We start from the raw sequence: 23,237 nt of genomic DNA on the forward strand, positions 1-23,237 counted from the left end.
CTGAGAGCAAACCTGAGCGGATTGCTTAGCCTGGCCCCTGGAAAGGGTGGTGCAATTCCACCTCAGACAAAGACATTTGAGAATCACTGCAACAGGCCCCTCCCCCAAAAGATCATCAAAAACACCCAGCCAAGACCAAGTTCATCAATCAATGTGAACTGCTGAACTCCAGAGCTAGGGGAAAGCAACACCTAGAATTCATGGCTTTTTCCCCATGATCCTTTAGTCTTTCAAAGTTAAATTTTTTAAATTTTATTTTTCTCCTATTCCATTTTAAAAACTTTTTCTTCTTTCTTATTTTCATGTTTTTAACTATTTTATCTTATCAATACATTTTTAAAAAATTCTCACTGTATTAGTAGTATTTTATTTCTTCATTGTATTTAACCTTATTTCTTGTATAGATACAGAATTTTTTTTTTTTAAATTTTGGGATACAATTTCTTCTAAAAGATCAAAATATACTCTAAATCTAGCACATAGCTTTGTTCTAGTCTCCAGCCTGATCACATTCTTTCCTCTATTTTTCTTTTTTCAACCAACTTCTTATCAGTTCCTTTAGAATCTTTTTAAATTTTCATCTTTACAGTCACATTCCATCCTTTCATTGTCCTTGCCCTTATTTTTGTGTATATATATGTTTTTCTTCTTTTAAATTTTTGGGAGCTAGTCCCTTCTAAAGACCAAAATATACCCAAAATCAAGTAGGTGGCTCTGTTCTACTCACCAGTCTGATTTACACACACACACACACACACACACATACATATACATTTAATTTTTAATTTTTTAAAATTTTTTCTCCTTTTTTCTCCCTGAGTTTTAGGTCTCTTCTGATTTGCTTAGTGTATATTTTTCTAGGGTCATTGCTACACTTTTAGTATTTTGTTTTCTCATTCATCTGTTCTTATCTGGATAAAATGACAAGGCAGAAAAGCTCACCACAAAAACAAAACAAAACAAAACAAAAAATAAAACAAGCAGTACTGACGGGTAGGGTCCTAATCAATATGGACAAGATGCAAGATGTCAGAACTAGAGTTGAGAATGACAATTCTCAAGGTACTAGTTTGGCTTGAAAAAAGCATGGAGGGTACTAGAGAATTCCTTTCTGGAGAAATAATAACTAAAATCTAACCAAGTTGAAATTAAAAAAGCTATTAATCAGGTGCAATAAAAAATGGAGGCTCTTACTGCAAGGACAAATGAGGCAAAAGAGAGAATTAGTGGTATAGAAGACCAAATGATGGAGAATAAAGAAGCTGAGCAAAAGAAAGACAAAGAACTATTGGACTACAAGGAGAGGATTCGAGAGATAAGTGATACCATAAGATGAAATAATATTAGAATAATTGGGGTCCAAGGAGAAGAAGAAAGACAGAAGAAGCAGAAGGTATATTGGAGTAAAATATAGTAGAAAATTTCCCTAATTTGGTGAAGGAACAAACATTAAAATCCAGGAGAAACAGAGAACCCTCCTCAAAATCAACAAAAATAGGTCTACAACCTGTCATCGAATAGTAAAACTTACAAGTCATAGTGACAAAGAGAAAATCCTGAAAGCAGCTTGGGATAAGAGGTCTGTAACATACAAAAGTAGAAATATTAGATTGGCAGCAGACTTATCCACAGACCTGGCATGCCAGAAAGACTGGCATGATATATTCTGAGCAGTTAACAAGAAAAAGCCACAAATAGCTAGGCTGTCACTGAAAATAGAAGGAGAGATAAAAACCTTCCAGGACAAACAAAAATTAAAAGAATTTCTAAAAATTTACAAACACCAAACAATCCCTACGGGAAATATTGAAATGGGTCCTAAGCAGAGAGAGCCTAAAAGTAGTAGACCAGAAAGGAACAGAAACAATATACCGTAACAGTTACCACATACAGGCAATACAATGGCACTCAATTCTTATCTTAAAATAGTTACCCTGAATGTAAATGGGCTAAATAACCCAATCAAAAGACAGGGTATCAGAATGGATAAAAAACAAGACCCATCAATATGCTGTCTACAGGAAACTTATTTTAGACCCAAAGACACCTCCAGATTTAAAGTGAGGGGAGGGAAAACAATTCACCATGCTAATGGACATCAAATGAAAGCTGGGGTGGCAATCCTCATATCAGATCAATTAGATTTTATGCCAAAGACTATAATAAGAGATGAGGAAAGACACTATATCATACTCAAAGGGTCTGTCCAACTAGAAGATCTATGCCCCTAACATGGGAGCAGCCAATTATATAGACCAATTAATAACAAAATTAAAGAAATACATTGACAATAATACAATAATAGTAGAGGACTTTAACACCCCTTTTACTGAAATACACACATCATCTAAGCAAAAGATCACATGGAAATAAAGGTCTTAAATGACACACTGGACCAGATGAACATCACAGATATATTCAGAACATTCCATCCCAAAACAACAGAATACACATTCTTCTCTAATGCACATGGAACATTCTCCAGAACTGATCTCATCCTGGGTCACAAATCAGGTCTCAATCAGTACCAAAAGATTGGGATCATTCCCTGCATATTTTCAGACCACAATGCTCTGAAGCTAGAACTCAATGACAAGAGGAAAGTTGGAAATAACTCAAATACATGGAGGCTAAAGAGCATCCTACCAAAGAATGAATGGGTCAACAGGAAAGTAAAGAACAATTGAAAAAATTCATAGAAACAAATGAAAATGAAAACACAACTATTCAAAATCCGTGGGACATAGCAAAGGCAGTCCTGAGAGGAAAGTACATAGCCATACAATACAATACAGCAAAAACCTTTTTAAAGAAAACAAGAAAGGTCTCAAGTACACAACCTAACCCTACACCTAAAGGAGCTGGAGAAAGAACAGCAAAGAAAGCCTAAATCCAGCAGGAGAAGAGAAATCATAAAGATCAGAGCAGAAATCAATGAAACAGAAACCAAAAGAACAGTAGAACAGTAGAACAAATCAACAAAACTAGGAGCTGCTTCTTTGAAAGAATTAATAAGATTGATAAACCCCTGCCCAGACTTAGCAAAAAGAAAAGAGAAAGGACCCAAATTAATAAAATCATGAATGAAAGAGGAGAGATCACAAACAATGCCAAAGAAATACAAACAATTAGAAGAACATACTATGAGCAACTATACACCAGCAAATGTGACAATGTGGAAGAAATGGATGCATTCCTGGATACGTATAAACTACCAAAACTGAACCGGGAAGAAATAGAAAACCCGACATACCCATAACCAGTAAGGAGATTGAAGCAGTCATCAAAAATCTCCCAACAAATAAGAGCCCATGGCCAGGCAGCTTCCCAGGGGGATTCTACCAAGCATGTAAAGAACTAATACCTATTTTCCTGAAACTGTTGCCCCCCCCCCAAAAAAAAAGAAAAAGAAAGAAAGAAAGAAATGGAAGGAAAACTGCCAAACTCGTTTTATGAGGCCAGCATTACCTTGATCTGAAAGGCAGACAAAGACCCCATCAAAAAAGAGAATTACAGGGGGGCGGAGTCAAGATGGCGGAGAAGTAGCAGGCTGAGACTACTTCAGCTAGCCGGAGATCAGCTAGATAGCTTATCTAAAGATTGCAAACACCTAAATATCCATCGCAGATCGAAGAGAAGAAGAACAGCAATTCTGGAAACAGAAAAACAACCACTTTCTGAAAGGTAGGACCGGCAGAGAAGTGAATCCAAAGCGATGGGAAGATAGACCCCGGGGGGATTGGCCAGCTCCCAGCAAGCGGTGGAGCAACCGCGCACAAAATCAGGACTTTTAAAAGTCTGTTCCGCTGAGGGACATCGCTCCAGAGGCTAAACCAGGGCGAAGCCCACGGGGATCAGCGTGGCCTCAGGTCCCGCAGGGTCACAGAAGGATCGGGGGTGTCTGAGTGTCGCAGAGCTTGCGGGTATTGGAACGGGAAAGCCGGCTACAGAGACAGAGCCGACAGTAAGCTCGCAGCTTGGGGTTACCTTGAACCGGTCGCAGGCTAAGTGAGCTCAGAGCGCGGCCGGAGGTCAGGCAGACGGGAGTAACTGGGCGCTGTCTCTGAGGGCGCACTGAGGAGTGGGGCCCTGGGCTCTCAGCTCCTCCAGGCCGGAGACCAGGAGGCCGCCATTTGTATTCCCGTCCTCCGGAAATCTACGGAAAGCGCTCAGGGAACAAAAGCTCCTGAAAGCAAACCCGAGCGGAATACTCATCCCGGCCCCTGATAAGGGCGGTACAATTCTGCCTGGGGCAAGGACACTTGAGAATCACTACAACAGGCCCCTCCCCCAGAAGATCAACAAGAAATCCAGCCGATACCAAGTTCACCTACCAAGGAGTGCGGTTTCAATACCAAGGAGAGCAGCAGAATTCCAGAGGAGGAGAAAGCAAAGCACGGAACCCATGGCTTTTTCCCTGTGATTTTTTTAGTCTTGCAGTTAATTTGATTTTTTTCTTTTTCATTTTTTGTTTTTTTTTTTTCTCGCCTTCTGGTAAATTTTTTTTTAACTTTTCCCTTTTTCTTTTTTAACGTTTTTTAACTAGTTTATCCAATATATATATATATATATATATATATATATATATATATTCTTTTTTATATTTTTATTTTTCTTTTTTTTAATTCTTTTCTTTTCTTTTTACTTTTTTTTTCTTTCTTCCTTTTTGAACCTCTTTTTATCCCCTTTCTCCCCCCTCACGATTTGGGATCTCTTCTAATTTGGTTAAAGCATATTTTCCTGGGGTTGTTGCCACCCTTTTAGTATTTCACTTCCTCCTTCATATACTCTTATCTGGACAAAATGACAAGATTGAAAAATTCAACACAGAAAAAAGAACAAGAGGCAGTACTGAAGGCTAGGGACCTAATCAATACAGACATTGGTAATATGTCAGATCTAGAGTTCAGAATGACAATTCTCAAGGTTCTAGCCTGGGCTCGAAAAAGGCATGGAAGATATTAGAGAAACCCTCTCGAGAGATATAAAAGCCCTTTCTGGAGAAATAAAAGAACTAAAATCTAACCAAGTTGAAATAAAAAAAGCTATTAATGAGATGCAATCAAAAATGGAGGCTCTCACTGCTAGGATAAATGAGGCAGAAGAAAGAATTAGTGATATAGAAGACCAAATGACAGAGAATAAAGAAGCTGAGCAAAAGAGGGACAAACAGCTACTGGACCACGAGGGGAGAATTCGAGAGATAAGTGACACCATAAGACGAAACAACATTAGAATAATTGGGGTTCCAGAAGAAGAAGAAAGAGAGAGGGGAGCAGAAGGTATACTGGAGAGAATTATTGGGGAGAATTTCCCCAATATGGCAAAGGGAACGAGCATCAAAATTCAGGAGGTTCAGAGAATGCCCCTCAAAATCAATAAGAATAGGCCCACAACCCGTCACCTAATAGTAAAATTTACAAGTCTCAGTGACAAAGAGAAAATCCTGAAAGCAGCCCGGGAAAAGAAGTCTGTAACATACAATGGTAAAAATATTAGATTGGCAGCTGACTTATCCACAGAGACCTGGCAGGCCAGAAAGAGCTGACATGATATTTTCAGAGCACTAAACGAGAAAAACATGCAGCCAAGAATACTATATCCAGCTAGGCTATTATTGAAAATAGAAGGAGAGATTAAAAGTTTCCAGGACAAACAAAAACTGAAAGAATTTGCAAACACCAAACCAGCTCTACAGGAAATCTTGAAAGGGGTCCTCTAAGCAAAGAGAGAGCCTACAAGTGGTAGATCAGAAAGGAACAGAGACCATATACAGTAACAGTCACCTTACAGGCAAAACAATGGCACTAAATTCATATCTCTCAATTGTTACCCTGAATGTTAATGGGCTAAATTCCCCTGTCAAAAGACACAGGGTATCAGAATGGATAAAAAAAACAAAACCCATCTATATGTTGCCTCCAAGAAACTCATTTTAAGCCCGAAGACACCTCCAGATTTAAAGTGAGGGGATGGAAAAGAATTTACCATGCTAATGGACATCAGAAGAAAGTGGGAGTGGCAATCCTTATATCAGATCAATTAGATTTTAAGCCAAAGACTATAATAAGAGATGAGGAGGGACACTATATCATACTCAAAGGGTCTGCCCAACAAGAAGATCTAACAATTTTAAATATCTATGCCCCCAACGTGGGAGCAGCCAACTATATAAACCAATTAATAACAAAATCAAAGAAACACATCAACAATAATACAATAATAGTAGGGGACTTTAACACTCCCCTCACTGAAATGGACAGATCATCCAAGCAAAAGATCAGCAAGAAAATAAAGGCCTTAAACGACACACTGGACCAGATGGACATCACAGATATATTCAGAACATTTCATCCCAAAGCAACAGAATACACATTCTTCTCTAGTGCACATGGAACATTCTCCAGAATAGATCACATCCTCGGTCCTAAATCAGGACTCAACCGGTATCAAAAGATTGGGATCATTCCCTGCATATTTTGAGGCCACAATGCTCTAAAGCTAGAACTCAACCACAAAAGGAAGTTTGAAAAGAACCCAAATACATGGAGACTAATCAGCATCCTTCTAAAGAATGAATGGGTCAACCGGGAAATTAAAGAAGAATTGAAAAAAATCATGGAAACAAATGATAATGAAAATACAACGGTTCAAAATCTGTGGTACACAACAAAGGCAGTCCTGAGAGGAAAATATATAGCGGTACAAGCCTTTCTCAAGAAACAAGACAGGTCTCAGGTACACAACCTAACCCTACACCTAAAGGAGCTGGAGAAAGAACAAGAAAGAAACCCTAAGCCCAGCAGGAGAAGAGAAATCATAAAGATCAGAGCAGAAATTAATGAAATAGAAACCAAAAAAACAATAGAACAAATCAACGAAACTAGGAGCTGGTTCTTTGAAAGAATTAATAAAATTGATAAACCCCTGGCCAGACTTATCAAAAAGAAAAGAGAAAGGACCCAAATAAATAAAATCATGAATGAAAGAGGAGAGATCACAACTAACACCAAAGAAATACAAACTATTATAAGAACATACTATGAGCAACTCTACGGCAACAAATTTGACAATCTGGAAGAAATGAATGCATTCCTAGAAACATATAAACTACCACAACTGAGCCAGGAAGAAGTAGAAAGCCTGAACAGACCCATAACCAGTAAGGAGATTGAAACAGTCATTAAAAATCTCCAAACAAACAAAAGCCCAGGACCAGACGGCTTCCCGGGGGAATTCTACCAAACATTTAAAGAAGAACTAATTCCTATTCTCCTGAAACTGTTCCAAAAAATAGAAATGGAAGGAAAACTTCCAAACTCATTTTATGAGGCCAGCATCACCTTGATCCCAAAACCAGACAAGGATCCCACCAAAAAAGAGAGCTATAGACCGATATCCTTGATGAACACAGATGCGAAAATACTCAACAAAATACTAGCCAATAGGATTCAACAGTACATTAAAAGGATTATTCACCACGACCAAGTGGGATTTATTCCAGAGCTGCAAGGTTGGTTCAACATCCGCAAATCAGTCAATGTGATACAACACATCAATAAAAGAAAGAACAAGAACCATATGATACTCTCAATAGATGCTGAAAAAGCATTTGACAAAGTACAGCATCCCTTCCTGATCAAAACTCTTCAAAGTGTAGGGATAGAGGGCCCATACCTCAATATCATCAAAGCCATCTATGAAAAACCCACTGCAAATATCATTCTTAATGGAGAAAAACTGAAAGCTTTTCCGCTCAGGTCAGGAACACGGCAGGGATGTCCATTATCACCACTGCTATTCAACATAGTACTAGAGGTCCTAGCCTCAGCAATCAGACAACAAACGGAAATTAAAGGCATCCAAATCGGCAAAGAAGAAGTCAAATTATCACTCTTCGCAGATGATATGATACTGTATGTGGAAAACCCAAAAGACTCCACTCCAAAACTGCTAGAACTTATACAGGAATTCAGTAAAGTGTCAGGATATAAAATCAATGCACAGAAATCAGTTGCATTTCTCTACACCAACAGCAAGACAGAAAAAAGAGAAATTAAGGAGTCAATCCCATTTACAATTGCATCCCAAACCATAAGATACCTAGGAATAAACCTAACCAAAGAGACACAGAATCTATATTCAGAAAACTATAAAGTACTCATGAAAGAAATTGAGGAAGACACAAAGAAATGGAAAAATGTTCCATGCTCCTGGATTGGAAGAATAAATATTGTGAAAATGTCTATGCTACCTAAAGCAATCTACACATTTAATGCAATTCCTATCAAAGTACCATCCATCTTTTTCAAAGAAATGGAACAAATAATTCTAAAATTTATTTGGAACGAGAAAAGACCTCGAATAGCCAAATGGATATTGAAAAAGAAAGCCAATGTTGGTGGCATCACAATTCTGGACTTCAAGCTCTATTACAAAGCTGTCATCATCAAGACAACATGGTACTGGCACAAAAACAGACACATATATCAATGGAACAGAATAGAGAGCCCAGAAATAGACCCTCAACTCTATGGTCAACTCATCTTTAACAAAGCAGGAAAGAATGTCCAATGGAAAAAAGACAGCCTCTTCAATAAATGGTGCTGGGAAAATTGGACAGCCACATGCAGAAAAATGAAATTGGACCATTTCCTTACACCACACACAAAAATAGACTCAAAATGGATGAAGGACCTCAATGTGTGAAAGGAATCTATCAAAATCCTTGAGGAGAACACAGGCAGCAACCTCTTCGACCTCAGCCGCAGCAACATCTTCCTAGGAACAACGCCAAAGGCAAGGGAAGCAAGGGCAAAAATGAACTATTGGGATTTCATCCAGATCAAAAGCTTTTGCACAGCAAAGGAAACAGTTAACAAAATCAAAAGACAACTGACAGAATGGGAGAAGATATTTGCAAACGACATATCAGATAAAGGACTAGTGTCCAGAATCTATAAAGAACTTAGCAAACTCAACACCCAAAGAACAAATAATCCAATCAAGAAATGGGCAGAGGACATGAACAGACATTTCTGCAAAAAAGATGGCCAACAGACACATGAAAAAGTGCTCCATATCACTCGGCATCAGGGAAATACAAATCAAAACCACAATGAGATATCACCTCACACCAGTCAGAATGGCTAAAATCAACAAGTCAGGAAATGACAGATGCTGGCAAGGATGCGGAGAAAGGGGAACCCTCCTACACTGTTGGTGGGAATGCAAGCTGGTGCAGCCACTCTGGAAAACAGCATGGAGGTTCCTCAAATTGTTGAAAATAGAACTGCCCTATGACCCAGCAATTGCACTATTGGGTATTTACCCTAAAGATACAAACGTAGTGATCCAAAGGGGCACATGCACCCGAATGTTTATAGCAGCAATGTCCACAATAGCCAAACTATGGAAAGAACCTAGATGTCCATCAACATATGAATGGATCAAGAAGATGTGGTATATATACACAATGGAATACTATGCAGCCATCAAAAGAAATGAAATCTTGCCATTTGCGACAACATGGATGGAACGAGAGCGTATCATGCTTAGCGAAATAAGTCAAGCAGAGAAAGACAACTATCATATGATCTCCCTGATATGAGGAAGTGGTGATGCAACATGGGGGCTTAAGTGGGTAGGAGAAGATTCAATGAAACAAGATGGGATTGGGAGGGAGACAAACCATAAGTGACTCTTAATCTCACAAAACAAACTGAGGGTTGCTGGGGGGAGGGGGCTTGGGAGAAGGGGGTGGGATTATGGACATTGGGGAGGGTATGTGCTTTGGTGAGTGCTGTGAAGTGTGTAAACCTGGTGATTCACAGACCTGTACCCCTGGGGATAAAAATATATGTTTATAAAGAATAAAAAATTAAAAAAAAAAAAACAGAAAAAAGTAAAAGAAAAAAAAAGAGAATTACAGACTAATATCCTTGATGAACACAGGTGTAAAAATTCTCACCAAAATACTAGTCAATAATATCAAACAGTACATTGAAAGGATTATTCACCAAGATAAAGTGGGATTTATTCCAGGGCTGCAAGGTTGGTTCAACATCCACAAATCAATGAATGTGATACAGTACATTAATAAAAGATAAAACAAGAACCATTTGATACTCTCAATAGATGCTGAAAAAACATTCGACAAAGTACAGCATCCTTTCTTGATCAAAACTCAACAAAGTGTAGGGATAGAGTGTACATACCTCAATATCACCAAAGCCATCTATGAAAAACCCACAGCGAATATCATTCTCTGAGAAAAACTGAGAGTTTTTCCCCCAAGGTCAGGAAGATGGAAGGGATGTTCACTATTACCACTACTATTCAACATTATACTACAAGTCCTAGCTTCAGCAATCAGAGAACAAAAAGAAATTAAATGTATCTGAATAGGCAAAGAAGAAGTCAAACTCTGACTCTTTGCAGATGATATGATACTTTATGAGGAAAACCCAAAGGCTCCACTCCAAAACTGCTAGAACTCATACAGGAATTCAGTAAAATGTCAGGATATAAAAATCAATGCACAGAAATCAGTTGCACTTCTCTACACCAAAAGCAAGACAGAAGAAAGAGAAATTCAAGAGTCGATCCCATTTACAATTGCACCCCAAATCATAAGATACTGAGGAATAAACGTAAACAAAGAGGCAAAGAATATGAACTCAGAAAACTTTGAAGTACTCATGAAAGAAATTGAGGAAGACACAAAGAAATGGAAAAACAATCCATGCTCATGGATTAGAAGAACAAATGTGAAAATGTCTATGTTACCTAGAGCAATCTACACATTTAACACAATCCCTATCAAAATACCATCAACTTTATTCAAAGAAATGGAACAAATCATCCGAAAATTCATTTGGGACCAAAAAAGACCATGAATAGCTAGAGGGATGTTAAAAAGAAAGCCAAAGTTAGTGACATCACAATTCCAGACTTCAAGCTCTATTACAAAGCTGTAATCATCAAAATAGTATGGTCCTGGCACAAAAACAGACACATAGATCAATGGAACAGAACAGAGAGCCCACAAATGGACCCTTAACTCTTTGGTCAACTAATCTTCAATATAGCAGGAAAGAATGTCTGGTGGAAAAAAGAGAGTCTCTTCAACAAATGGTGTTGGGAAAATTGGACGGCCACATGTAGAAGAATGAAACTGGACTATTTCCTTACACCACACACAAAAATAGACTCAAAATGGATGAAAGACCTCAATGTGAGACAGGGATCCATCAAAATCCTTGAAGAGAACACAGGCAGCAACCTATTTGACCTCAGCCACAGCAACTTCTTTCTAGAAGCATTGCCAAAGGCAAGGGAAGCAAGGGCAAAAATGAACTATTGGGACTTCATCAAGATCAAAAGGTTTTGTACAGCAAAGGAAATAGTCAACAAAACCAAAAGACTACTGACATAATGGGAAAAGATATTTGCAAATGACATATCAGATAAAGGGCTAGTATCCAAAATGTATAAAGAACTTATTAAAATCAGCAACCAAAGAACAAATAATCCAATCAAGAAATTGACAGAAGACATGAACAGACATTTTGACAAAGAATACATCCAAATGGCCAACAGACAGATGAAAACTTGTTCAACATCACTTGGCATCAGGGAAATATAAATCAGAAGTACAGTGAGATACCACCTTACACAATATGAATGTCTAAAATTAACGAGTCAGGAAATGACAGATGTTGGCAAGGATGTGGAGAAAGGGGAATCCTCCTACACTGTTGGTAGGAATGCAAGCTGGTGCAGCCACTCTGGAAAACAGCATGGAGGTTCCTCAAAAAGTTGAAAATAGAGCTACCCTATGACCCTGCAATCACACTACTGGGTATTTGCCCCAAAGATATAAATGTAGTGATCTGAAGGGACATTTGCACCCAAATGTTTATACCAGCCACGTCCACAATAGCCAAACTATGGAAAGAACCTAGATGTCAATCAACAGATGAATGGATAAAGAAGCTGTGGTATATATACACACAATGGAATACTATGCAACCATCAAAGGAAATGAAATCTTGCCATTTGCAATGATATGGATAGAACTAGAGAGTATTGTGCTAGGTGAAATAAGTCAATCAGAGAAAGAAAATTATCATATCATCGCTCTGATATAAGGAATTTGAGAGGCATGGCAGGGAGTCATGGTGGGTAAGAAGGGAAAAAATAAAACAAGATGGGATCTGGAGGAAGACAAACCATAAGAGACCATTAATCTCATGAAAAAACTGAAGGTTGCTGGGGGATGGGGAGGTAGGGATAGGGTGGTTGGGTTATGGGAATTGGGGAAGGTATGTGCTATGTATGGTGAGTGCTGTGGAATGTATAAGCCTGATGATTCACAGACCTGTACCCCTGGGGCCAATAATACATTATATGTTAATAAAAAAATGGAGACAATTTGGTAATATGGAAAGTTTCTCATAAAAATCCTCCAAATATAAATTTATTGTCCACAAATAGATGAATGGGTAAAGATGTGGTATACACATCCATCCCCCACACACAATAGACTATTACTCAGCCATAGAAAAGAATGAAATTTTGCCATTTGTAACAACATGGATGGATCTAGAAAATGGAATGCTGAGTGAAATGAGTCAGTTAGAAAAAGACAAATAGCATGTGATTTCACTACTCTGTAGAATATAAGAAACAAAACAATGAATAAAAGAGATAAACCAAAAGATAAACTCTTAACTAAAGAGAACAGACTCATTTTTACCAGAGGTGAGAGTTGGTGAAATATGTGAAGGGGATTAAGGTACACTTATCAGGATGAGCATTGTGTACAGAACTGTTGAATTCCTATATTGTACACCTGAAGCTAATATAACATTGTATATTAATTATGCTGAACTTTAACAAGTTAAATAACAAGTTAAATAAAAATACATATATGTGCATTATAAAAGCTGTTTAATGGCGAAGGTGATTATTTGGAGAATTTATTTATGTGTGACAGCTCATCTCTGCACTTGCATAGAACTCCCCATCCCCCTGCCACCACCATCTTCCTACATCAATCCCTTCTTCTCATCAGGTCTCAGTTCAAACCCTGGCTTCTCAATGAAGCTCCCCCTGACCACTTCATTTCAACTTGAACCCACCATTTCAGTTTTTACCTTGTTATTCACCGTATTTACTTATTTGTTTATTGTAAGCTTTCACCTTCTTGAATATGCGCCCCAGGAGAGAACCATGCCCATCTCCCCAACATCCAGCCCAGTGCCTGGCACACAATGAAAGTTCCATAAATATTTGTTGGAACTGAGAGAATTTCTCCATGATCTTAGGCAAATGAGGTAACATGCTATTTTAAAGAGATCTAAGGATGGTATTAAGATTTTTACACCTTGTGAGCTACCCACCAAGGGAGGAGAGATTTTATAAATGATGAACAGTTCTAGAATTGATATAAACTTTAAAAAGCCCAAGAAAAAAAATTCTGTCATTCCAGAAATTAGATATAGCTTGTTATACTAATAAACTACTTACCAATTTTGTTTTTTCCTTCTTCATACTTTATTCTTTGTAAAATATGATGTACGATTCTACTTCTCGTGGCGTTGTTGAAGAAAGTGTCTTTGTTGTGTATGATGAAGCTGCACACACATATTAAAAACACAAGCTGAAGGTTAATTGTAGGTGCTGAATCTAATCTTTGACGTAATGTGGTGTTACTCATACAGAGGTGTCTTCAATCGATCACAGAAAGGGTAGGTCTGGAACAGCATGAGAGAGCCCAGAGAGCACACCAGGGGCAGGAGGTTCACATTCCTCAGTAGTTTGGGATCTTAAGTCTCCTGAGCATTAACATAATTGTGCCAGGAAGGAGCTGGAGTTAAATACAATTTAAAAACCATAAAATAAAATAAAAATTTTCCTCAATAAGGTCATTAGATATATTCAAATAAAAATATATTTTGTTTTTATCTCCTCTCATCTCCCACCTCCACCCCCTCCATGTCATAACCACCTGGTTTTTTTTTTAAGAAATTTTCAGATGTGAAACTGATTTGGATGGTGAATATGAAAATTAGGTAATAAGCTCTGGTCTAGCTCAGGGCCTCTGTCTGTTCCTTTCCCATGTTCCTTGCTGAATGGGACTCCTTTCCTAAAGCATATACTTGAAGTTGCTTTCTTTATCAGCTAGTGGATGACCCAACCTCTAAAGTTTCTCACAAAGCTCATACACACACACCAAGACACTGGGCTCTCCAGTGGATACCCCTACCCTACTGAGAACTAAGAGGTTTTAGGTGACCGAGCTTCCAGGACCACAGCATCCAGCATGAAGAGGCCATGTTTTCCCTTCCCAGGAATGTGTTTAACGGTATAATATTAGACATACTCTAAGTATAATTGCTTCATAAATTGTGGACTTTATTAACTCAGCAAATTTTTATGAGGTACCTCCTAAGAGTGGGGACACTGTGCAAGGATTATCAATGTGCAAGCCACTGCCTTCAAAACCCAGCTCAGAAACCACCTCCCCCAACAGGTCTCCTCACCACTCCAACTCCACTCCTTTCCCACAAATAATTCAGTATGCCCTCCTCTGTGCTACTTCTTATCTTGTGAGTACATTGATTTATCAATTATTCTGTATTTTCACTTCTTTTCATTCATTCATCCACTCAGTCATTCAGCAAATGTTTATTGAGGGCTCTGTCTAGGGTACTGGTTACACAGTAGTATACAAGACACAAAATCTTTGTTCTTAAGAGGCTTACAGTCTAATAGGAAAGACAAACCATAAAGGAAGTGAACATGATTGTATGGAAGAGATGGCAGAATCAACCTCCCTTTGCACGTCTGGATACCACACAAAACTGAACTCCTTCAGGACCAAAGGCTGCATCATACTAATTTCTATAGCCCCAGTATCTAGTGAGTGGCTCATACAAATACAGGTATATATTTTTGAATAGCAGTAAGTGAGGGCCATTGGGATTTATATTAGGGAAATTGCTTTTAAAGGTTTTTCTTCAAGAAGATAGATTCCCAAGAGTTGTTTAAATGCCAGGTGGAAGAGAGAAAACTGACCCAGAGTAGACAGTCCGGGCATGGGATCTGGTTTGGGAACAAGCTGGGAATGTGAGTTTGAGATAACATAAAAAGGGGATAAAGTCCAGAGAATGTGAAAATAAAATGTAAATCACATGAGTTGGTTCCCTGAGAAGTATTTTCCTCTTTTACTTCCCTAGGATTCTGTTATAGAAAACTATTCTCAGAAAAAGTAATTTGACTTGGTAGATGAGAGATAAATGATATGTGGGTGAATGAGGAAGCTGCAGAGCTTAGCTGGTGTTTTCTTTAGGGTTTTCTGAAAACATTTTATTGCACCAAAGAAGGAGAGAAGAAAACCAAAAGTTACACTGAATGCAGTTCCTTTTATTTTATCCTTCTCTACTTTTTCACCTTATTTAAGACAGACCATTCCACTTTAATACCAAATAAAGGTGCCATTAAAAAAGAGAGACAAATCAAAAAGTCTATTTTTGACTCACAATACCAGATGATAACTGAAAGATGATAAATATGACTATGCTTGACAGGACAATTCTGGCCTAAAAGCCCATGTCCCTCCTCCATTAAATGGTTTTCTGCTTTCTTCTCCTTTTATAGCACCACATTACCTTTTGTGAGCTCATGTAATCATTCTCTATAATAAGCACTGCAGATGAGCTTCAAAATTTTGTTTTCCTCTTTCTTATATCTAGGTTGTACCTGGAGCCTGGAGATTCTACAGTGGGAACAAATATATAGGGCACGTGCCAGGCACTATTCTAAGCACCCCAGATTTATTAACCCATTAAATCCTTGCAATAACACAGGGCATAGTATTTTATAGCTCCATCTTACAGGTGAAGAATCAGAGGTGAGTGATGCCCCCGAAGTTACTCAACTAAGGAGGAGAGCCAGGATTTCAACTCGGGCAGTCTGACTGCAGAGATTGCCCTCTTACCCACTCCACTCACCTGTCTCCCTGTGCTAAAACTTCCTGACTCCTGGAGGCTGACTCTCCTTGAGATCAGCCCAAGAGTTGCTCTGTCTGGAATACTTGCCTTGTTTCCACAAATTCTTTGAGCCTCAGCTCAGGGCACATCTCCCTCTAAGGGTCTTCCTTGAGCCCCTGGGCCTCCCCCTGAAAAGTAATGTGGTGCTACAATAAGAGAAGGAGGGATAAAACCATTTAATGCAGCTTTAAGTTCTAACATTACCCCTCCTTCCCCCTTAAGACTTTGAAGTGAGACAGTCCACAGAATAGACCCTAGTTTTGTCACTTACGATGGGTATTGGACTGTCCCTCTACTTCCCTAGATCTTGGTTTCCTCATTTGTGAAATGGGGATAACACTGTAATTACTTTCATAGCATTTTTGTTTGGAAGAATCAGGTGAGATGACAAGCATTGCAGAGCCCCACTGTCTGATTTTAATAAGCTCTCAGAGTTAGCTGTCATCATTGTTGTTGTTTCTATGACATCATATAGAAACTGTCTGCCTACTTACTTGACTTCTCTGGATGAGCTTCTTGAGGGCAGGGACCAGCCATGCTCATTTCTGTATTCTAGCACAGGTCTTGGCTCATGATCAGACCTTACAATTGGCTCAAATGAACCGACCTTCTGGAGAACACCTGCTAACACTGGGGTTATGTGACTAAATATCGTCTCGTTATACCTTGGCATCAAATTCTTCTGGGAAATATTTCTACCCATTTCATCTTTTCAGCTACCACCTGAACCATTCTCTCCACAAAGGAGAGAATTGCCAAAGGATTTTTGTACTGGGTATGGAACAATTTCATTTCCTCTTTCAAACTGAAGGGCTAAGAGAAGGCACAGTGATGACTCTTGACATTGTTGTTCTCAAGCTTTCCTTAGCCACTTAGCCAAAACAACCTTCTTCAAATGATTCACATACACATGCGCATGCACACACATAAGCACCATGTAAGCTGGGCTGTTCTGGCAAACATAAGACTTGGGGGCTCACATCAGGGAGATTCAAATTAAAACCATATTGAGATACCACCTTACACCAGTTAGAATGGCCAAAATTAGCAAGACACGAAACAACATGTGTTGGAGAGGATGTGGAGAAAGGGGAACCCTCTTACACTGTTGGTGGGAATGCAAGTTGGTGCAGCCAATTTGGAGAACAGTGTGGAGATTCCTTAAGAAATTAAAAATAGAGCTTCCCTATGACCCTGCAATTGCACTATTGGGTCTTTACCCCAAAGATACAGATGCAGTGAAAAGAAGGGCCATCTGTATCCCAATGTTTATAGCAGCAATGGCCACAGTCGCCAAACTGTGGAAAGAACCAAGATGCCCTTCAACAGACGAATGGATAAGGAAGATGTAGTCCATATACACTATGGAGTATTATGCCTCCATCAGAAAGGATGAATACCCAACTTTTGTATCAACATGGACGGGACTGGAAGAGATTATGCTGAGTGAAATAAGTCAAGCAGAGAGAATCAATTATCATATGGTTTCACTTATTTGTGGAGCGTAACAAATAACATGGAAGACAAGGGGAGATGGAGAGGAAAAGGGAGTTGAGGGAAATTGGAGGGGAGATGCACCATGAGAGACTATGGACTCTGAAAAACAATCTGAGGAAATTGAAGGGCTGGGGAGTGGAGGTTGGGGGAGTCTGGTAGTGGGTATTATGGAAGGCACGTATTGCATGGAGCACTGGGTGTGGTGCATAAACAATGAATTCTGTTACACTGAAAAGAAATAAAATTAAATGGTAAAAAAAAAAAAAAAGACTTGAGGCTCAGTCTCTGAGGTGTCAGTGCTCTGTACTGGCTTAGAAACTCTGCTTTCATACATTAATGGCACATCAGCAAACTAGTACAAATTCTATAATGGTCATTTAGCCAAGTCCAACAAAATTATATATTACATATAAATATGCGTTTATAATAATATTAATAACTATGCTATAATATACATATATACATATCTTCTGACCAGCAATTCTTTTAGAAATTTATTCTACAGGGGCGCCTGGGTGGCTCAGTGGGTTAAAGCCTCTGCCTTGGGCTCGGGTCATGATCTCAGGGTCCTGGGATCGAGCCCCGCATCAGGCTTTCTGATCAGCGGGGAGCCTGCTTCCTCCTCTCTCTCTCTGCCTGCCTCTCTGCCTACTTGTGATCTCTGACAAATAAATAAATAAAATCTTAAAAAAAAGAAATTTATTCTACAAGTATATTTATCCATGTGCAAAATGACAGATAATAAAATTATGGCATGGCTTATAATAGCAAAGTTCTAAAAATGACTTAAGTAATTCACCAGTGAGAGTAAAGACAAATTATAGTACAATTCGACAATGAAATACTCTGCATCTGTAAAGAGATTAAGGGTGTTCAGTGTAGATATAAGAAAATCTTCCAGATACTACAGAGGAAAAAAGGTTCAAAATAGATAGCTATTTGTTTTTTTTTTTTTAAAGATTTTATTTATTTACTTGAGAGAGAGAGAGAAAGTACACAAGCAGGAGAAGGGCAAAAGGAGAAGCAGACTCCCCACTGAGCAGGGAGTCAGACTTGGGGCTCAATCCCAGGACCCCAGGGTCATGACCTGGGGGAACAGCAGATGATTAACCAACTGAGCCACCCAGGTGCGTCATGGCTATCTGTATCAAAGAGAAAAACATACACATATAAGGAAGTACATATAAATATAATGATGTATTTATTTGTCTGCACATGCACAGGTGGCTACAGAAAGGACATACAGACATCCAGAAATACTAACTGCTTCTGGGGAGAACTAGGTGGCTGGAAAGGAAGGAAACTTCACTGACACATTTAGGAAATTTTTATCATACATTAAGTACTACCTATAAAAAAACATGAAAGGGGCACCTGGGTGGCTCAGGGTTAAAGCCTCTGCCTTCGGCTCTGGTTGTGATCTCAGGGTCCTGGGATCGAGCGCCACATCGGGCTCTCTGCTCAGCAGGGAGCCTGTCTCCCTCCCTCTCTCTCTCTCTCTCTGCCTGTCTCTGCCTACTTGTGATCTCTGTCTGTCAAATAAATAAATAAAATCTTTTAAGAAAAAAAAACATGAAAATTTTAAAGAGAAAATGCAATTTCTGTTCTAGGTTTGTTCTCTCCTCCACCCTAGAGGATAAGGAGAGGAATACACTGAATTGGCAGAGGAATAATTTTGTGATTGAAGCTCTGCACATACGTCTCCTTATTCGACCCTTTGGAGCAGTTATATAATATGCCCAAAGTCACACAATTGAGGAAGGATTCAAAACCCATCTGTCAGTTCCAAATTTTCCCATTCATTTGTAAAAGGAACTGCTGAGAGCACATGCCTGCCTGTATGCATGTGTGTGTGAATGGCACTTTCTGGATGCTTTCATCTTGCCCCATGAGGAAGACCCTGCTGACTTGTCACCAAGTAACCAGCAAACCCGAGCCTGAAGTTCCTATAGACTCCCCTCTAGGGTCTCTACTCTCCTGCCTTCTCTGGAGGTCAGCAGCCCTCAGTTTTCACTTGGTGAGCCTCCCGATCTCCTCCATAGGACGAAGGGGAAAAATTGGAAGAGAATATGTGATGAAATGATGTTTTAGCTACAGACTCTCTGAGGCTGTGGTTATTTGCACTCAGTCATATGTTCTGCCATAGCCAACCACCCACAGCAGTGTTGTCAAGCTCTGTGATAGGCTGGCTGTAAACATTCTGTAAATGTTCTGCTTGTTCTGTGGAACAAGAGGTGGGCAGTGGGTACAAAGGAATGTGGGTGTTATGCATGTATGTATTTTGAAGGAGGATAATGCAAAGGTGGAACCGATCTAGTTTCTCTCCTCAGAGGAGCATCTATTCTTATTAGATAAAATGAGAAACACCCAAACATTTGAGGGTGTGAATTGGGGAAAGGTGTTCATTAGAGCTGGGTAAAAAATCAGCTTATCATTAAATGTGTTACTTTTAAACAAATATAAGCTCTTTTTTTTTTAAACTTTCCTTTTAGGCATATTAAGATATGACTACACTTTCTTCACATTTAGTACAAATGACCTAGAGTCCAGTGTTATTGAGTAAGAATTTCTGAGATAGTGAAAATATTCTTTATCTATGCTATCCAATATGGAAGCCACTAGTCACATGTAGCTACTGAACATTTATAATGGGGATAGCACAAATGAGAAAATAAAATTTTACTTAATTTTAACTGATTAAAATTAAAATATAAAGGCCACATATGGCTAGAAGATGGACAATTGCCTCGAATGTGAATGATAACTTGAGCATGTGGGCAAATCCTCAATAATGGGATCCTTATGCTGCATCTCCCTTTGCCTACAAAACTGGAGCAGGAGAATGAGTAAGGGTGAAAATGCTCTATAAGACTGTGTACAGGTCTTGGGTTCAAGTCTTCCTCTTCATGTTAGTTGTGTGGCTTTGGGGAAGCCAATGAGTTTCTTTGGGACACAGTAACTTGTCAGGAAATGAGGGTTATGGTGTGTTAGTTGCCCAAGGACAGGGATCACAAAGTGAGACTATAAAGTACTGAGACAGATCATCAAACCTAGTTGGTAGATGACTGGGCAACTCAAACCAAACATGTTTTAGACAGAATTCTTGATCTATACCCTTGTAAGGTAAAAATCTGCTTCCCCCCTCACCTTTTCCATCTTAAAAAAAATAGCATGTGACACATCAAATTCTCAAGTCATAAACTTAGATGCAACCTCTATCCTCTCTTTCTCTCATTTCAATATGCAATCAAATTCTTTGAGCTCCTCTTCACAAATGTTATCTTGAATCTGATCTTTATTACCCACTTTCCTTTGAAGTTGTTTCCAAGATCACTATAATAATTTCCCAAGTATTCCAATTTCACTTTCTTCCATCAGTTCATTCTCTACATAGCAAGGATCTTTTATTTTATTTATTTTTTTTAATTTTTTATTTTTTATAAACATATATTTTTATCCCCAGGGGTACAGGTCTGTGAATCACCAGGTTTACACACTTCACAGCACTCACCAAAGCACATACCCTCCCCAGCAAGGATCTTTTAAAACAAGTTAAATCTCATCCCTCTTCTGCTTAAAACTCTTCACCAACTTCCCATGGATTTAGAATAAAACCTATATTCCTTTCCATGGTCCACATGCTCCTGCTACATGGTCTGGTCTTGCCTACACCAATGCATTTATCTCTTCTCCTCCTCCTCTTGCTCATTATAAACCAGAAACATTGTCTTTTCTTCTGCCCTGAAAAATCCCAGCTTGACACTGTCCAGGGCTTTTGTTCATACAACACCTAGATTTTTGTTCAACTGTTTCTTTCCAACATTTGGGTCTCAATTTAAATGTCACCTTTAATACCTTAGCCAGGATAGTTACTCACCTGTCCCTCAAGTCTCTCTTTCTCTCTCATTACCTTATTGTTTTTCCTATGTTTTACTCTCTGAACTTTTTTTGGTGGTGGTGATGGGAGATATGTATCTACATGTTCATTGTCTGCCCACCTTCCTCTGTAGAGTGATTGCAACCACTTACTGACTCCACATGAAACCAGTGGAAGAACTGGCCAGCTTAAGCAGCAGAGCTGCTGAAATAAAAAAATCATGAGCAAATAAGATATATTTTAAGTTAAATTTTGTGATAGATTGTTATGTAGCAATAGATGACCTATAAATATGCCAGTCTTTTCTGATGGTTAGAATTATATTATTTCAAAGAAAAGTGAAAGCAAATGCTTTGAAAATATTTCAGAAAACTTTCTCAATTAGACTTTTAAATAGAGATTTATTTTTTAACAAGGAGAAGCAGAGGTGATACAGTTAACTGTCACTTAAATTATGTCCTCAAATTAATGAAAATCTAAAATCTAAGTAGGAACAAAGTAACCAATTAATTTTTATGTGACAAGGACTATTTTGAGAGGTTTTTTTTTTGTTTTTTTTTTTTTTTTGGTTTTCAGGCACCGTAGTGCAATAACTAGCTTCTTATGTTAAGTATGGTTGTTATGACTAAAAGGATGAGATGACTATCAGACCAAATATATAATACATGTAATATTCAGAGTTCTTACCCTTTGGTAAAGATTTTAAAGCCTCTTCATAGGATTAAGGTGACAAACTGCTGAAATATAAGGCAAAGTGAAACATGTTTCTTGTTCCATTGGTCATTTCTAATTCTACTTCATGGCATAGTCTTTTCTATTTAAACCTTAAATACAAATTAAGAAATACTTGCTCTTGAGACTTCCAGATAAAGATGGGAAATTAAACACTTATATTTAATTTGGCTCTCAAAACCCCATGAAAATAACAGTCATGTTTGCGTGTGTGTGTGTGTGTATGCTTATTTTTTTCTTTTTTTAAGATTTTATTTATTTGAGAGAGAAAGAGAGCACACAAGCAGGGGGAAAGGCAGAGGGGGAGTGAGAAGCGGATTCCATGAGCAGGGTGCCCAATGCAGGGCTGCATGTGTTGACATACAGGTATAAACCCTCAAGGAACAAAGAGCAGAAAGCAACAGCAAAAAATTGTTAGAATGTGAGAAGCACACGAACAGGTAGTAACAGACTTAGCAGATTCCCAAACCAGCTCTGTGCAAGACCAAAAGCAATCATATTTATACTATAATATCTCACAAAATTTTAGAACAGGGCATCAGTGGCCTCTAGAAGTCGGGTGAAGGGGATGCTGAAATAAGTACTGGTTGAAAGCTGCTTAGGAAGAAGTTAGATCCCGAGATCTTCACCTGTACTTTAACACAGAAGCCTGGAGAGTTGTGTTTTGTTCTTTGGTTTTTGGGGTTTTTTTGTGAGGAATTTTTTTTTTTTTTTGCATAGGGTAATAATACAGCCCCTGAACTTTAAAACCTCAGACATGGGTAGGAGTAGGGGAACCATAGTGAAAATTGGGAGGACCAACTGGATGTTTGCATCCTGGAAGCTGAGATTCCTGTCTCCATCCACTTAGGCTCCAAAACATTGGCAGTCAAGTTTTGACTTTCTAGGCAGGACACTGGCAGAGACTTCTCTGGGGAATCTGACCAGCGTAAGATGAAAGATCTGAAGACAGAGAGATTGGAGACTCCAAAATGAACTCCCCACCCACCCCCATCCATTTCCCTAGAACAAAACTATCAGTTGATAACCTCACCCATTACTCTGAAACTGTACTCAAGTTTTACATCTCCTAT

General features: G+C 38.7%; 1 protein-coding gene across 3 annotated transcripts in view; it reads right to left on the reverse strand.

The window, feature by feature from the left end:
- Positions 1–23,237, reverse strand: part of ANO4 (anoctamin 4) — a 457,427-nt gene that overhangs the window by 107,186 nt on the left and 327,004 nt on the right. For all 3 annotated transcript variants that reach the window (XM_045084796.1, XM_004742962.3, XM_004742961.2), the window contains one exon: positions 13,534–13,640. In XM_045084796.1, the coding sequence (XP_044940731.1) occupies positions 13,534–13,640 (107 nt within the window). The remainder of the gene's footprint in view (positions 1–13,533; positions 13,641–23,237) is intronic.

This window comes from Mustela putorius, unplaced genomic scaffold (assembly GCF_011764305.1).
Source record: "Mustela putorius furo isolate JIRA1106 unplaced genomic scaffold, ASM1176430v1.1 tig00000788_pilon_pilon_pilon, whole genome shotgun sequence".
Classification (NCBI taxonomy): Eukaryota; Metazoa; Chordata; class Mammalia; order Carnivora; family Mustelidae; genus Mustela; species Mustela putorius.